Below are 17,583 nucleotides of genomic sequence, written 5' to 3'. Positions count from 1 at the left end.
GAAGATTAGTTCTGTCTCTGATGCAGACCCAAGGAAGAAATGAGTAAGTAGTTGAAGCCCAGCACAGCAAGAGCACACCATGGTGTTTTCTGTTCCTCCAGAAAAGAGCAGCAGAATGTGGTGATTAGGAACATGAGACACTGCTTGAATTTAAATCTCAGCTTCCCTACTTGCTAGGTTTATGATCTTTGATGAATTACTCAATAGCTCTTTGCTTTGAATCTCATAATTTATGAGGATTACACAAGATGAAAAATGCAAATACGAAGCTCTTAGAATAATGATTAATAAGTCATAAGCCTTCAATAAAGGTTTTTTTTTTTTTTGTCTGTTTGTTTGTTTTTTGAGATGGGGTCTTGGTCTGTCACCCAGGCTGGAGTGCAGTGGCGGGATCTCGGCTCACTGCAAGCTCCGCCTCCTGGGTTCAGGGGATTCGCCTGGCTCAGCCTCCCGAGTGGCTGGGATTACAGGCGCGTGCCACCACACCCGGCTAATTTTTTGTATTTTTAGTGGAGATGGAGTTTCACCGTGTTAACCAGGATGAACTCCTCAATCTCCTGACCTCGTGATCTGCCTCGGCCTCCCAAAGTGCTGGGATTACAGGCGTGAGCCGCTGTGCCAGGCCAAATGTTTGTTTTTATTGGAAGAGGAGTAGATTACTTTGTTTCATTATATGTCTTTATTCCTTAGGAGCAAATCAATGACTGGACCATTTGTTTACTTTTTTTTTTGGTGGGGGGAAGATTTTATTTTATTTATTTATTTTTATTTTACTTTAAGTTGTAGGATCCATGTGCAGGTTATACAGGTGTACATGTGCCATGGTAGTTTGCTGCATCCATCAACCCATCTCCTAAGTTTTAAGCCCCACATGCATTAACTGTTTGTGCTAATGCTCCCCTTTTTAATAATCACCATTCTAACTGGCGTGAGATGGTATCTCATTGTGGTTTTGATTTGCATTTATCTAATGACCCGTGATGATGAGCTTTTTTTCACATGTTTGTTGGCCACAAAATGTCTTCTTTTGAGAAGTGTCTCTTCATATCCTTCACCCACTTTTTGATGGGGTTGTTTGATTTTTCTTGTACATTCGTTTAAGTTCCTTATAGATTATGGATCTTAGACCTTTGTCAGATGGGTGGCTTGCAAAAATTTTCTCCCATTCTGTAGGTTGCCTTCTCACTCTGATGATAGTTTCTTTTGCTGTGTAGAAGCTCTTTAGTTTGATTAGATCCCATTTGTCAATGTTGGCTTTTGTTGCATTTGCTTTTTGGGTTTTAGTCATGAAGTCTTTGTCCATGCCTATGTCCTGAATGGTACTGCCTATGTTTTCTTCTAGGGTTTTGGGTTTTACATGTAAGTTTTTAATCCATCTTAGTTTAATTTTTGTATAAGGTGTAAGGAAGGAGTCCAATTTCTGTTTTCTGCATATGGCTAGCCAGTTTTCCCAACACCATTATTAAATAGAGAATCCTTTCCCGCTTGCTTGTTTTTGTCAGGTTTGTCGAAGATTAGATAGTTGTACATGTGTGGTGTTATTTCTGAGGTCTCTGTTCTCTTCCATTGGTTTATATGTCTGTTTTGGCACCAGTAGCATGAGGTTTTGGTTACTGTAGCCTTGTAACATTAATATAGTTTGAAGTCAGGTAGTGTGATGCCTCCAGCTTGGTTCATTTTGCTTAGGATTGTCTTGGCTATATGGACTCTTCTTTGGTTCCATATGAAGTTTAAAGTAGTTTATTTCTAATTCTGTGAAGAAAGTCACTGGTGGCCTGATGGGAATAGCATTGAATCTGTAAATTACTTTGGGCAGTACGGCCATTTCAGGATATTGATTCTTCTATCCATGAGCATAGGATGTTTTCCATTTGTGTCCTCTCTTATTTCTTCGAGCAGTGGTTTGTAGTTCGCCTTGAAGAGGTCCTTCACATCCCTTGTAAGTTGGATTCCTAGGTATTTTATTCTCTTTGTAGCAATTGTGAATGGGAATTCACTCATAATTTGGCTGTTTGTCTATTATTGGTGTATAGGAATACCTGTGATTTTTGCACATTGATTTTGTATCCTGAGACTTTGCTGAAGTTGCTTATCAGCTTAAGGAGATTTTAGACTGAGGTGATGGGGTTTTCTAAGTATACGATCATGTCGTCTACAAACAGAGACAATTTGACTTCCTCTCTTCCTATTTGAGTACCCTTTATTTCTTTATCTTGCCTGATTGCTCTGGCCAGAACTTCCAATACTATGTTGAATAGGTGTGGTGAGAGAGGGCATCCTTGTCTTGTGCCAGTTTTCAAAGGGAATGCTTCCAGCTTTTGCCCATTTAGTATGATATTGGCTTTGTCATAAATAACTCTTATTATTTTGAGTTTGTCATAAATAACTCTTATTATTTTAAGATATGTTCCATCAATACCTAGTTTTCTTTGCTATTCTTTTTTTTTTTGAGATGGAGTCTCGCTCTTTTGCCCAAGCCGGAGCTGGAGTGCAGTGGCACTATCTTGGCTCACTGCAAGCTCCGCCTCCCAGATTCATGCCATTCTCCTGCCTCAGCCTCCTGGGTAGTTGGGACTACAGGCACCTGCCACTGCGCCCAGCTAATTTTTTTGTGTGTGTTTTTAGTAGAGACAGGGTTTCACCGTGTTAGCCAGGATGGTCTCAATCTCCTGACCTCGTGATCCGCCCACATCGGCTTCCCAAAGGGCTGGGATTACAGATGTGAGCCACCACGCCCAGCCTCTTTGCTATTCTTAAGTTAAACTTTGAATAGATTGCTCAAGCAGGATGATTCCCATAATACCACATTACTCACCTGGACGTAATTTGCTGCTTAGATTTTAACAAATTCTCTTTGCATTTTTCTTAAGAATTTACTAAAATTTGGTTGCCAAACATTACGATTTTTTTTTTTAAATGCACTTTGCCACACAAGACGCAATTTGCATCCCTGGAAGCAAACTCTGAGACAAGGATTTAATTGCAAGTGGTTTACTTAGGAGGTCAAGAAAATATCAGTAGGCAAGTGAGGAAGTGATTCAGGGAAGGGCAGGCAGCCAGAAAAAGCTTTGTTGTCACGCTGATTACCACCATGGACAGCAGGAACACAGACCTGCTGGGAAAACTCTGGGATTTCTTGTAAATACACATCTCAGAGTTAGCCCACCATAGGGATGAGGGAGCTGAACTATTCAAACACCAATTCCCTTGAACCACAGAGTGAGACTGTACATGTTAATTCCCCAGCACATCCCCCCTGCCAAGCAGCCAGAGCCCAGGGAAGTCCTGCAGGAAATCAGTGCAGGCGAGACAGGTGGATCAGGCTGGTGTGTGCTGAAGTGAAGTTGGGAGCTGTGGCACCAACCCATTACCTATTCCAGATGCCAGGCAGTCCCCAGAATGAGTGATGTGCTGGCATTGCTTCTGATTCAGAGCTTATATAATAGGACTAGCATAAATTAACTGTGTGAGGCATGAATGTCCTTTTCCTGTCATAACATTATTTTAAAGGTCACCTGCTCAGAATAGAGCCACGGGCAGCTAATGTTCCATCATACTCATTCCCAAATTTGGCTTCATACCAGATCCCCTGGGACTTCCTTAAAACTCAGATTTGAGGTCCTATCTCAGTCCACCACATTCTTCCAGGCTACAGCTTTGGAGTCCGGACTCAAATGTTTATGTGAGCATCTATCCCCCTGCTCAAAACGTTCAATGACTTCCCGTTACTCTTGGAATTAAGACCCTCATTCTCAGCATGGCCTACAAAGCCTTGTGTCATCTGGCACCTGCCTAACTCTCCTGCTTTGTCTCTGCAGGCTCTTTTTTCAACCTGTGCTTCAGCCACCCTGTCCTGAGATACCCCTTTTCCCTCTGTCTAGATCCTCTCTGTGCCATCTTTTAGCTATCTCTCATCTTTGGGGCATCAGATTCACTCTCCTTTCCTCAGTAAAGCTTTATCTGTTCATCCAGATTTTGGACCAAGTCCTTCATTACATGCTTTCTCATCACACGACCCAATGCCATTGACATTCTTGGGTAAACACTTCTGGGTACTTTGCTTGATGATATGCTCCATAAAGGTAGGGGCCGTGTCTTTTCTTCTTCTCCAAGTTGCCCTAACCTGAGCATACTCCCTTGCATGCAGTAGTGACCTCGAACCATCCATCCATCTTCCGTGGACAGCTATCAGTTATGTAGCCTAAGAGGCAATAGCTGTATAACCTTTCTGTTCGGTTAAAACTCCTACACTTTGAACTGTGAGATCACCACACCAGATATGTAAGGAGTGATTATTAAATGATGAGGTAAATTCCCCCAAAACACACCTGCACTCTCTCATTAATTAGGGTGGGGTGTCCCAAGCTGTTGTTGTTTAGTTTCCTGGCCCACACAGAAAATGATATCACAGAAATGACAATGTTTGTGTCAAACACCAAAGAAATGGGTGAGGCTGCCTCCCAGTCACCAGAGAGGGGTGCAGAGGGCTGCGGGATCAATGTCTCAGAACACTTGTACCTTAGGATTCAGGACATCCTCATCAGAAAGCTCTGCCTGATATTAAGATGGTCCCACCCTGAGTCCACCTGTAGGTATAATGAATGCTTGGATCTCTTTTCCTACAGAGACTTGTCAGATGGGTGTGAGTGAAGGGAAATCCCAGTGGCTCTAGATAGAAATGTGAGTACGTGGTCCTTACAGATAGAAATGTGAGTGTGCAATCCTATCCCAGAGATCCATTTATTCATCGGAAGTATGAGGAGTGTCTTTCGTACCAGTGCTTGCTGTGAAAAGATGCTTTTTTCGCTCTGGATGGTGAAAGCTCATCTCTGCCCTCACGCTGCTCCTAGAGGCAAAATGTTGAGGCATGGGCTCTACCAGTGAGTGGAGTAGCTTTTCCTAGGGACTGATTACTTAAATCTCTGCATGTCTACAGCTGAGCAAAACAATATATGTCTTAATAAAACTGGGAGTCTCAAACTTTGATTTGCACCAGAATCATTTGAGATGCTTGTTAAAAATGTGGCTTTTGAGGCACTGTTCCCAGAGGTACTGATTCAGGAAATGGAATTCTTATGTTCATAAAAATGAAGGCACTGGAATCTTCATTTTTAACAAGCTCTCCCAGGTGACCGATGCAAGTAGTCTATAAACCAGGCTTTGGGAATCTCTACTGAATGAAAATACCCTTTTCAGGGGTAATACTTCACAGTGTGTTATCAGTTGGGAAACATCAGGCATCCATCCCACATAGCCTTGTTCTCATGAAATCTGTTCTACGGCTGTTTGTAATTGTGTTCTAAATTAGGTACTATCTCTATTAAAAATCACTTAATGTTTTAAGCTCCCATGTTGTTTAAGCCTGCTAAACATCAACTACAGAAAACAATAAAGCATCTTTAAAATGCCTGCCAAATGCTTAGATTATCTTGCAAGGCAAATGCCCACTGCTAATAACTGATCCAGTGGCAGAAATCAGTCTGTTCCGTTCATTATAGGCCATTAAAATGACTTCTCAAGTTGTAAGACCAGTGTTTCCACTACGAGAACTACATAGAACAGTTGCCAGAATTGCAGCCATCAATCTGGTTTATATTTTTAACACGAATCCAATTTTGCTAGTCACACCGAAAGCCAAGTCTGTACCCAGTTAAACAGATAGGAAAGCAAGCGAAGATAAAGTATGAAGCTATGAACGTATATAAATCTATTTACTTTGCAAAACTATCACATCAAGTAGAATAAAATCAATTTAGAGCCAACCATTCTAAAAGATTACCATAGTTAATTAGTAAACCTTGGGAAGTTGGTTTTTTGCCCCCTGAGGTCTTCTGGGCCGAGAGCTTGATGTTAAATATTGCTGGAAGTAATTTCAATGACTAGGCATGCTCTGGCTATTGTAAAACCTCTTCTCCCTTTTTGTTGATGGGTTCCAGGTATGAATTAGGAGCTCTGAAAGTGTTTTCCTATTCCAGCTCTGGAGAACCTGAGTTAAATCTGTGTAGTTGTTTATGTACCCCAAAGAGTAGCTCAGTGTTTAGTTAAATCACTCACAGTTCTGATGCCAGCCACTGTGACACCAAGGCAACCATTCAAAATGCAAGGATAAGATGACTGTGTTATTGTTATATGCCTGTGAAGTTGTTGAAACAATATTGTAACAGGATCTTATTTTATCTCCTTGAATATCACCAATTTCTGACTCAGGAGACCCTTTTCTGTAGCGTAGAAAAGCAGTGACATCTGTTCTCTTTTCCACAACAACAATAATAAAGTAATAGAGTCTCACTCTTAAGAGACATCATCTTTATTTCCCAAACCTCACCTTACTGGTTAAGGCTTTTCATTTAAGAAGAGGATTAATTGCTGACTGAATTTTTCTGGAGGGTTTTTCCTTGTTATCTTGGTAATCCCACCTTATGTATTCATTATATTGTATTCTTTCACTGGCGTATGGTCCTTATGCTAAATTATAATTAAATAGGCCTGTTAACCAAAATGTTTTTATTCATTAGATACACAGTAAACCGTGTTTACCTCTCCTGGGTGATGTTTATGAAAACATAATTCAGTAAAACCATTGCTGTTGTCGAAAGGAATTGAATTTTAAAAGCTCTTTATTTGAATGTTGTTCATAGTTGTCCCACTGGTTTTATTTGCCATCTTTTTCTGAATCCCTTCGAAGGTGGTGACCTCCTTGACCTGAAGCTCAAGTACAGTCACTCTTCATTTGTACGAGGCATTTTGGAGGCAGTTCAAGTATTCTTTTAAAGTTTCTGTAGAGTGTAACCCCTGAGATTCTCATTCCCTGATCTTTTTACCTGCGAGTGAGTCACAGCTCAGAAACTTAAAAAAAAAAAAAATGCTGGGAGCATGCAAAGAGACATTCTTTTGATAGCCAAAACAGAAAAACTACATTTTCTTACAGCTCTCTGGTAGTCAGCATCCCTGCTTGTTACTGGGGAAGTACAAGTCTCTTTCAGTTCTTCAAAGGCCCCATGAGACTAGAATAAGCTGTTTTGAAAAGAGAAGCGTGGGGTTATTTTAAACCAAGCCAAACTAAGGAGTGAGCTTTTACACTTGAGCTACGGCAAGATAGCCCTGTCTATGACGCTGGGCCAACAATAACTGTCAATCCGTGTTTCCTAATCCGGTTGGCAAATGTTTCAATCTACATTGTAGTCTGCATCTGCCTCCTTTCATGCTGGATTTAAAGAAGTGACTGAAATCAATAAATCCCTAAATTGGGGCAAAATAATTTGTTTTTCAATATTTTTTAACAGACTGGGACTAATTAAAACATAATTGGTTAGAAATTGTTTTTATATGAAAAATGAACAGACTTGAAGAAATACAGCTGCACATATTCAACTGCCATCCTATGCATTTACCATTCTAATGTCTGTTAAGACCTCTAAAAGGTGACACATAATTACAGAGAAAAAGAAATTGCTGAGTCATAAAGAATACATTTTTCCATTCAAGTGGATTCCGCTGTCTTAATTAAAAGCCAAAAGTATTGTTAAGATTTCACTATGATTGTATTTCAATTCAATACAACTGAAATGTATTGAGTTGAATTGAATTGTATTGAATTGCAACTAAAGAAATGTTGCAGTAAATGGCTTCTTGAAAATTTTGAAATTCCAAGAGAAATTGCTGTTTGCCAGGTGCTTTTACCTATGTCGGTGCCTATTATTTAATCTTCATAATACCTTATGTGGTGTAGTTGTCATCATCACACCCTCATTCTACAAACATGGAACCTCTTTTGGTTAGAGGCCATATAGCTAGTCCATAGCAGACCAGGGTTATAACCCAGGCAGTCTGACTGTAGTCTGTGCTTGGAACCATTACTCTAAAAGCTGTTTTAATAGTTGAAGAAATAAGGTTAAAGAAAACAGGTATCAGTAGATAATTTTGTCCTAAAATATAAGTAATTTATAACCTAGGAATAGCTGCTGTGCATCATGCTCCTACTTAAGTGCCTGGCTCTGTCCTAAGTGCTTTCTATACATTATTTTATTTCATTCTTAACATGCCCCTCTGAGGTAAAGGATTTGTTATCCTTGTTTTACCAATGATGTAACTGAGAATTAGAGAAATTAAGTAACTTGCTGACGGTCACGTAAACCTAGTGAGTAGCAGAACTGAAATTTAAACCAGACCTCTTCACTTCCTAAGACCACATGTGTAACCACTATTGCTGGACTGCTTCCTCCATGTTAAGATTCAGGCACCCATCTGCAATGTGTGTAATCTCAATGCTTTGAGAGGGTGAGGCAGGAGGATTACTTGAAGCCAGAAATTCAGACCAGCCCTGAGCAACATAGTGAGACCCTGTCTCCACAAAAACTTAAAAATTAGCCAGGCATGGTAGCGCATGACTGTAGTTTCTACTACTTGGGAGGCTGAGGCTGGAGAAGCACTTGAGCATGAGTTTGAGGTTATAGTGAGCTAATGATGGCACCACTGAACTCCAACCTGGACAACGGAGTGAGATCCTGTCTCTTAAAAAAAAAAAAAAATCACACACTTGTGCCTAAACAGCTTGTACCCTCTTTTGAAAGGAAATTGTTGATAATGAAAAATGCTGATCAAGGAAAGCAGGCCAGGAAATGTTTAGGTTGACAGTAATTGTGGTATTAAAATATAGCCTGAAAATATTTCTGGTTGTCATTTAAAAAAATCTGTCAAGAAGCGTATCTTTTACTATGCTCCAGAGGGTATTGTAACATTATCCTAGAATTTTGGCATTCTGATATAATCATATTTTATCTGTAATTGGAAGACTATGTAGCTAAAATAACATTTTGCTTAGGAAGTTGAAATTCTAGAATAAGGATTTCATTTTTGTGTAGAGGAAGATTCATCACAGTACATATTCAGCCAGAATTTGTGTAATGAAATTCTTAACCTTATAGTAGAGAGAAATAATGGTTGTCCAATTGAATAAACAATTTTTTTTTTGTTTTTTTCTTTCTGAGACACAGTCTCGCTTTGTCACCGAGGCTGGAGTGCAGTGGTGCAATCATGGCTTACTGCTGCTTTGACCTCCAGGGCTAAAGTGATCCACCTCCCTCAGCTTCCCAAGTAGCTGGAACTATAGGCGTATGCCACCATGCCCGACAATTTTTTTTTTTTTTTTTTTTGTGGTACAGACACAGTCTCACTGTGTTTCCCAGGCTGGTCTTGAATTCCTGGACTCAAGCAACCCTCCCGCTTCAGTCTCCCAAAGTGCTGGTATTAGAAACATGAGCCACCGTGCCTGGCCTCAATTTTTATTTTAAATAAAATGTAAAACAAATGGGAATACGGAGTCAGGCTCTTCATTCCTGACCTCATCAATGAAAGAAAATTTGAAGAATAAGTTTATGGCACAAAAAGCTTGTTTCCTTTAACTTCATATATCATACTTTATTTTGGAAAAACACAAGTGTAAAAATAAAAAACAACTGAATCCAATTGCGGATTTTGGTGTCTAAAAGAACGGGTGCTATACTCGCCCTGTGAATTTGGTCTTAATGTCTCTACATTTCGGTGGCTATAATAATAAACCTTCCTTCAATACGTGTTATAAAATATGGGGCATGTAAAAAGCTCAGTCAGTCTTTGGCTCATACTGTGTTCTTAAGAAGTGAACTTTTCTTATTAATATTAACTGTTTCCACATGTCTGGATGTGCTCGATTAAGATTCTGCTCGCTCCAGTGGTTCTATTCACCCATCTGTTTCATAATGCCTGTTCTAATAGACTGCGCAGATTGACCCTATCTTCCACCTTTCCACTCTCTAGCTAAAGGAAACAGCACATAGAACCACAGGGGCGTAGGTGCTTTTGATTTGAAGGAATTGGCAGAATCAATACATTAATCTGAAATAAAACATTCAATAAACATTTTTTTGTGGAGGTCTTCCCATTTGGTAAAAATACATATCTGTGTTTATATATTCCCAGGTTTGTATGGCTCCAATTTAATGAAGTGTCATGAGTTAAAACTGGGGCAGTGAAAACTGAACATGCCTCTATAATGAGGCAACATAAATTATGTAAGAGTACATAGCTTCCACTCTGCTTCTCTTTTGGGATAGGTTATGTCAGATCCAGGCATGAGGAAATTTTTTGGGTCAAGGATTATACTTTCTTATTCCATCTCTGTTCCCTCTTGGAAAGTGATCTTTTTCTTGGAGTTCAGGAAATAAGTAATTGTCATTGTATTCGGGCATAAGAAAACAAGGGAACTTTTCTCATAGCTCAAGTCTTCTATCTTTATTTTAACAAAGCTTACTTTAAAAGAATGGTATGCTTTAGTAAAACCACAAAAGGGTAACTGCAGATTATCAGTGGATAATTGTGATCCTGAAAACTGAAATATACAGAAAATTTTGACTTTTTAGCTTTTGGACTCATGACGTTTCTCTCTCTATTAAAAAAAAAAAATCAACTACTCATCAGAGCCTCTAGAAAAACCACAATAATTGGATATTTATTTTATTTGGGAAATGTCAATTTAAAGTTATATCGCTGTAGAGTATGGTTTTTAATAATAGTTAATATAGCCATTTACAAACTATTTGTTGACCACAGTACTTTCTGGGATAGAATTTGTGCACTCAGTATTATTTCCAATTTAATATAAAACAAATTTGGAAATTCATAGAAGTTAATTTTAGCATGGTAAGCTAATTTTAACATGTAATTACCAAGCATAACTGCAGCATTATTTTTACAGAGAAAACACAAATTTTATCAATACTTCAACTAATGTTCTTTCTCCAGTTATCAGTGACACTCTTACATTTGTTTTTTCTATAGCTTCATCCCTCTACTTTCTATGGAATAAGAGACCCTGTCGTCATTTAATTGGTTTCTCTTGGAAAAAAAATAATGATTCACCCCCATTGTCAAAAGAGCAAGTATACTTCAGCAGTTGTAGCAAGTTGTTTTTAGCGTGAACTAAGCCAGGGAGCTCAGATTCAAATGAAATTTCACATTTGCTCCTGGAAATGATCTTTCTTAAAAGTAATATCTCCTCACAGGATGATCACTAATAAACAATAAATAATTTTAAAATAGCAATAAAAATAGAAAATGTATTTATTGCATGCTTACTGTGTTAGGGTCATTGTGTTACTATATTTTCAAATGGAGACTCAATTAGTGCCTTTGTAATTAAAACTATAGAACTCCTTTTATATTTGTTGGGATATTTTGTTTCAAATGAATATATTTGCCGTTATTAAAACTTTACAGAACTATGCTCTGGATCTTTAAGAAACTGTCGTGTATTTGTAATGGTAACAGCATGTATGAAACAATAGCACATCATAAACACAGAATATTTTAAAGCACTGAAGTGTGTAGGCCAGATAGCATATTCTGGATAGAAGAAATTGCAAAATGGGGTTTATTGTGAATCCTGAGAATGGAATACATTAGGGTGAAAAATTTTTAATCCCTGAAATTTAAGAAAAGTAGTTCCTTTTTTTTTTTTTTTTTAAAAAAAAAAAAAAAACAAAACCATTTTTGCCCCTGACATAAGGAGTAAAGCTCTGAATTAAGATTGTAATGGGTCTATTCCATTTTGCAGTATCTCTGGCATGTTTAGTTTAGCATTAGGTTATTCCTGGTCAGAAAGAGGTGAAATCACTTCAGCTGGGGGATTTGACCTGATTAAACCAGGAAAAGCTTCCTAGAATTGGGATTGATTCCCCCGAGCCAATCTTAGCCTCCGTCCGAATCCTGGTGCTGAGTAGTATATGGTGACTTAGTTAAATGGTGTGGACTTTCAAAACATCTTCTTTCTTTAAATAGAAGTCTTACCAAACTGTGTAAGTAAAATTCCACATGAATACATGTTCCAAATTGTAGTTGAATTATTCAAAAGCTACATTTTCCAGAATAGTTCATTTTATTATCCTTAGCTTTAAAATCATCTTCCTGAATAGGAAATGAAAATTGATAATGAAGAAAATGGACATTTATAGGTATTATTAATTAATTGCCTTGTAGTAGAACTATATATCCTTTCTAAGACTTCAGTAGCATCCTTTGGTTTAAAATTAAGAAAAGCAGTTGTTGAGATGCAGTTCTGAACCATTTTTAAAAAATGTTTCTCTTGTAAAATATTGAATTGCCTGTTTTTCTCAGAGACCAGCATGCTGATGATGTCAAAGAAGACTTTGAAGAGAGAACAGAAAGTGAAATGAGAACATCACATGAAGCCAGAGGTAGCCATAATAATTCTCATATTACTGATGTGTATTACTGCTAATATGAAACAACCATAGCCTTAACTGGAATATAACAGTCTTTTTTATGTTAAAAATGAATTTTATTGTTTATTTTTATTGTTTTAGGTTCAGGGATACATGTGAAGGTTTGTTACGTAGGTAAACTCGTGTCATGAGGGTTTGTTATACAGATTATTTCATCACCCACGAATTAAGTCCAGTACCCGATAGTTACCTTTTCTGATCCTCTGCCTCCTCCTGGCCTCCACCAGCAAGTAGACTCCAGTGTCTGTCCTTTCCTTCTTTGTGTTCATAGATTCTCATCATTTAGCTCCCATGTATAAGTGAGAACGTGTGGTATTTGTTTTTCTGTTCCTGCATTAGTTTGCTGAAAGTAATAGCCTCCAGCTCCATCCATGTTCCCGCAGAAGACATGATCTCATTCTTTTTTATGGCTGCAAAAGATGAACTTTAAGTTTGGTTACCTTATTCTTTTTTGCAGGCAATAAAAGTTTATTGTTCAGTATCAATATAGTATGTAATTTTTTATATAGATTCATTTATGGTGAGTATTAACAGTCTCACATATTGGTACAGTATTGTACATAAAGTTTGGTAAGACATTCTCTTTGGACCTTGTCACACATTTTCTTTAGCATTGTTGATGTCATTTGCTTCCTATGTTTAAAACTCAATTCAGAATGTGTTTTGAAATCCAGATATTGTCTTAATCTAATATCACAAAATGAAAAAAAATTACTTGAACAATGTTTTAAGTTATATTGGAGGAAATAATTTGTCCTACATCTTTGTTAAAAATATATTGCTTTGGGAGGCCAAGGTGGGCGGATCACCTGAGGTCAGGAGTTCGAGACCAGCCTCGCCAACATGGTGAAACCCTGTTTCTACTAAAAATACAAAAATTAGCCAGGTGTGGTGGTGCATGCCTGTAGTCCCAGCTACTTGGGAGGCTGAGGCAGGAGAATCACTTGAACCTGGGAGGCGGAGGTTGCAGTGAACCGAGATCACGCCATTGCACTCTAGACTGAGCTACAGAGCGAGACTCTGTCTCAAAAAAAAAAAAAAAAATACAGTGGTTTAATGGTTTAATTAAGCAATGAAGTAATAACTGTTAGTCATAGTATAGATTGTATTTATAAATCAAATATAACTAGTTATTTATTTTTGTAAGAAAATGTCAGTCTGATTATGATTTTGATTGTCCCTGTGAACTTTGCTTTTCATGTAAATAGTTTGGTTTAGATTATTATAAGATTCGAGAATGGCACCTGATGACTTCTTGCAGTGACCTATTTCATAAGTGATGCTTTGATTTCCATATCTGATTTTCATAAAGCAATCATTTATGATTAATTTAAAAGTTATAGTCAGTGCTGTCTTCAGCACCCTTTATGGTGTTTATGTAGCACAGTGTACAGACCCTGTAAATGGCCAGAGTTGGAATCTCTCCTCTGCCACGTGCTGCTTTGTGATCTTAGACATGTCATCACACACCTGTGAGTGTTTCTGTTTCTTTATCTGTCTATCCAGGAGGATGATGATAGTATACCTCCCTCATCCGATCTTAATGAGGATGAAGTACAGTCACATTTGTAGCTTGCTTACAACAGTGCTGTGCAAGTATTCGATTATTTAAAATGTTTCTGATTATGGAAAAGGTAGAAGAATATTTAATTTATGAAGGTTTTGTTATCAGTGCTGTTTTGAATTCTTAGACAAAAGCTTCGGCCTTTCTTTGTGAATGGTGGTTTATAAGAGGAGGTAAGAGCGTGGCCATCATTCAGGTCTCAGCTCTACCACTTCCTAGCTGTGTGGCTAGCTCTGGGCAAAGTACTTAACCTGTTTGTGCCTCAGTTTCGTCTTGTGTAAAATGGATGTAGTAATAGTATCTATATCATTGGATTATTGTGAGGATTAAATGCATCAGTGGCTGGAGTATTCACTCTTATTAATAGTAGTAGTATTGTGGAATAAGTGTCTATTGTATGGAATTACCTGATCATTAAAAGTTCAGATTGATTGATAATAAAATCTTCTAGGCTTTAAGCTTGTTGAGGGAGTAATAATTTGATAACATTTTTAGTTTCTCAGTGATCTTTTTAACTCAGTGTTTATTTAACATTTTATACGCTGGGCCAATTTTCATAATTTGTTTCTGAAAATTGTTTGCGTAATGGAGAATTTCCAGTTTATTAACATATACTATGCATGGTATTCTCTTATTTTTCTTGGTAGTTTTATGTCTTTCTAATTTTTTCTTTCTGTTTTTCTTGATTTGAGTTGCCTAAGTTTTTGTTTTATTATTCCTTTCAAGGAACCATTGCTAGGATTCATACATAATTCTTAATTTTGTAATTTTTCAAGTCATTTATTTTTGTTGTTTTTTACCTGTAAAACCTGTAGTTCAATGTGCATGTTTTACTTATTGTCCTACTTTTTGTTTGTGAAAGAGAGCTTTATAAAGTAAGTTGTTTTGAGAATTATTGCACATATTTTTATAGGTGAGATTGGTCTATAATATTCTCCTTTACTTTCTCATCTGGCTTTAGCCTCCTAAAATCAGTATAATTTTTCATCTTTTTCACATTTCTAAAACATTTTGAATAAGACTGTATCATAAAATGTATCTATAGTGAAATCATGTTACAGTTCTAGGCTTCCTTTTAACATCTTTCTTAGCTTTAGATTTCTTTTATCTTTTTGAAATCGTTTTTCAAGAACGATTTTGTATGAAAGAGATTTGGATAGCACTTTGTCCAATACTGGATAGCACCGTCCAGTAGTTTACTGGTTGTCTTCACCTAAAATCAGGGAGCTTTGTCCGAAACCAGGCCTTACAACATCTGAAGACGTTTCTCAGTAACACTGGGGACCTCTCAGAGCCTAGTCAGAGGGTTTCCTCCTGCCTCTCAGTTCTTTTTTTTTTTTTTTTTTGAGACAGAGTCTCGCTCTGTCGCCCAGGCTGGAGTGCAGTGGTGCAATCATGGCTTACTGCTGCTTTGACCTCCAGGGCTAAAGTGATCCACCTCCCTCAGCTTCCCAAGTAGCTGGAACTATAGGCGTATGCCACCATGCCCGACAATTTTTTTTTTTTTTTTTTTTGTGGTACAGACACAGTCTCACTGTGTTTCCCAGGCTGGTCTTGAATTCCTGGACTCAAGCAACCCTCCCGCTTCAGTCTCCCAAAGTGCTGGTATTAGAAACATGAGCCACCGTGCCTGGCCTCAATTTTTATTTTAAATAAAATGTAAAACAAATGGGAATACGGAGTCAGGCTCTTCATTCCTGACCTCATCAATGAAAGAAAATTTGAAGAATAAGTTTATGGCACAAAAAGCTTGTTTCCTTTAACTTCATATATCATACTTTATTTTGGAAAAACACAAGTGTAAAAATAAAAAACAACTGAATCCAATTGCGGATTTTGGTGTCTAAAAGAACGGGTGCTATACTCGCCCTGTGAATTTGGTCTTAATGTCTCTACATTTCGGTGGCTATAATAATAAACCTTCCTTCAATACGTGTTATAAAATATGGGGCATGTAAAAAGCTCAGTCAGTCTTTGGCTCATACTGTGTTCTTAAGAAGTGAACTTTTCTTATTAATATTAACTGTTTCCACATGTCTGGATGTGCTCGATTAAGATTCTGCTCGCTCCAGTGGTTCTATTCACCCATCTGTTTCATAATGCCTGTTCTAATAGACTGCGCAGATTGACCCTATCTTCCACCTTTCCACTCTCTAGCTAAAGGAAACAGCACATAGAACCACAGGGGCGTAGGTGCTTTTGATTTGAAGGAATTGGCAGAATCAATACATTAATCTGAAATAAAACATTCAATAAACATTTTTTTGTGGAGGTCTTCCCATTTGGTAAAAATACATATCTGTGTTTATATATTCCCAGGTTTGTATGGCTCCAATTTAATGAAGTGTCATGAGTTAAAACTGGGGCAGTGAAAACTGAACATGCCTCTATAATGAGGCAACATAAATTATGTAAGAGTACATAGCTTCCACTCTGCTTCTCTTTTGGGATAGGTTATGTCAGATCCAGGCATGAGGAAATTTTTTGGGTCAAGGATTATACTTTCTTATTCCATCTCTGTTCCCTCTTGGAAAGTGATCTTTTTCTTGGAGTTCAGGAAATAAGTAATTGTCATTGTATTCGGGCATAAGAAAACAAGGGAACTTTTCTCATAGCTCAAGTCTTCTATCTTTATTTTAACAAAGCTTACTTTAAAAGAATGGTATGCTTTAGTAAAACCACAAAAGGGTAACTGCAGATTATCAGTGGATAATTGTGATCCTGAAAACTGAAATATACAGAAAATTTTGACTTTTTAGCTTTTGGACTCATGACGTTTCTCTCTCTATTAAAAAAAAAAAATCAACTACTCATCAGAGCCTCTAGAAAAACCACAATAATTGGATATTTATTTTATTTGGGAAATGTCAATTTAAAGTTATATCGCTGTAGAGTATGGTTTTTAATAATAGTTAATATAGCCATTTACAAACTATTTGTTGACCACAGTACTTTCTGGGATAGAATTTGTGCACTCAGTATTATTTCCAATTTAATATAAAACAAATTTGGAAATTCATAGAAGTTAATTTTAGCATGGTAAGCTAATTTTAACATGTAATTACCAAGCATAACTGCAGCATTATTTTTACAGAGAAAACACAAATTTTATCAATACTTCAACTAATGTTCTTTCTCCAGTTATCAGTGACACTCTTACATTTGTTTTTTCTATAGCTTCATCCCTCTACTTTCTATGGAATAAGAGACCCTGTCGTCATTTAATTGGTTTCTCTTGGAAAAAAAATAATGATTCACCCCCATTGTCAAAAGAGCAAGTATACTTCAGCAGTTGTAGCAAGTTGTTTTTAGCGTGAACTAAGCCAGGGAGCTCAGATTCAAATGAAATTTCACATTTGCTCCTGGAAATGATCTTTCTTAAAAGTAATATCTCCTCACAGGATGATCACTAATAAACAATAAATAATTTTAAAATAGCAATAAAAATAGAAAATGTATTTATTGCATGCTTACTGTGTTAGGGTCATTGTGTTACTATATTTTCAAATGGAGACTCAATTAGTGCCTTTGTAATTAAAACTATAGAACTCCTTTTATATTTGTTGGGATATTTTGTTTCAAATGTATTTGCCGTTATTAAAACTTTACAGAACTATGCTCTGGATCTTTAAGAAACTGTCGTGTATTTGTAATGGTAACAGCATGTATGAAACAATAGCACATCATAAACACAGAATATTTTAAAGCACTGAAGTGTGTAGGCCAGATAGCATATTCTGG

The 17,583-nt window shown here is 37.3% G+C and overlaps 1 protein-coding gene across 1 annotated transcript in view; it reads left to right on the top strand.

Annotated features, from left to right (window-relative positions):
* The window catches only part of L3MBTL3 (l(3)mbt-like 3 (Drosophila)), a 130,431-nt gene that overhangs the window by 91,836 nt on the left and 21,012 nt on the right, over nt 1–17,583 (top strand). Inside the window, exon 21 of the mRNA XM_011951649.1 lies at nt 12,151–12,230. Coding sequence (XP_011807039.1) covers nt 12,151–12,230 — 80 coding nt within the window. The remainder of the gene's footprint in view (nt 1–12,150; nt 12,231–17,583) is intronic.

The sequence above is a fragment of the Colobus angolensis genome, unplaced genomic scaffold (genome assembly GCF_000951035.1).
Source record: "Colobus angolensis palliatus isolate OR3802 unplaced genomic scaffold, Cang.pa_1.0 Scaffold322, whole genome shotgun sequence".
In the NCBI taxonomy this organism is placed as follows: Eukaryota; Metazoa; Chordata; class Mammalia; order Primates; family Cercopithecidae; genus Colobus; species Colobus angolensis.
This window is presented reverse-complemented; position numbering and strand designations above follow the sequence as displayed.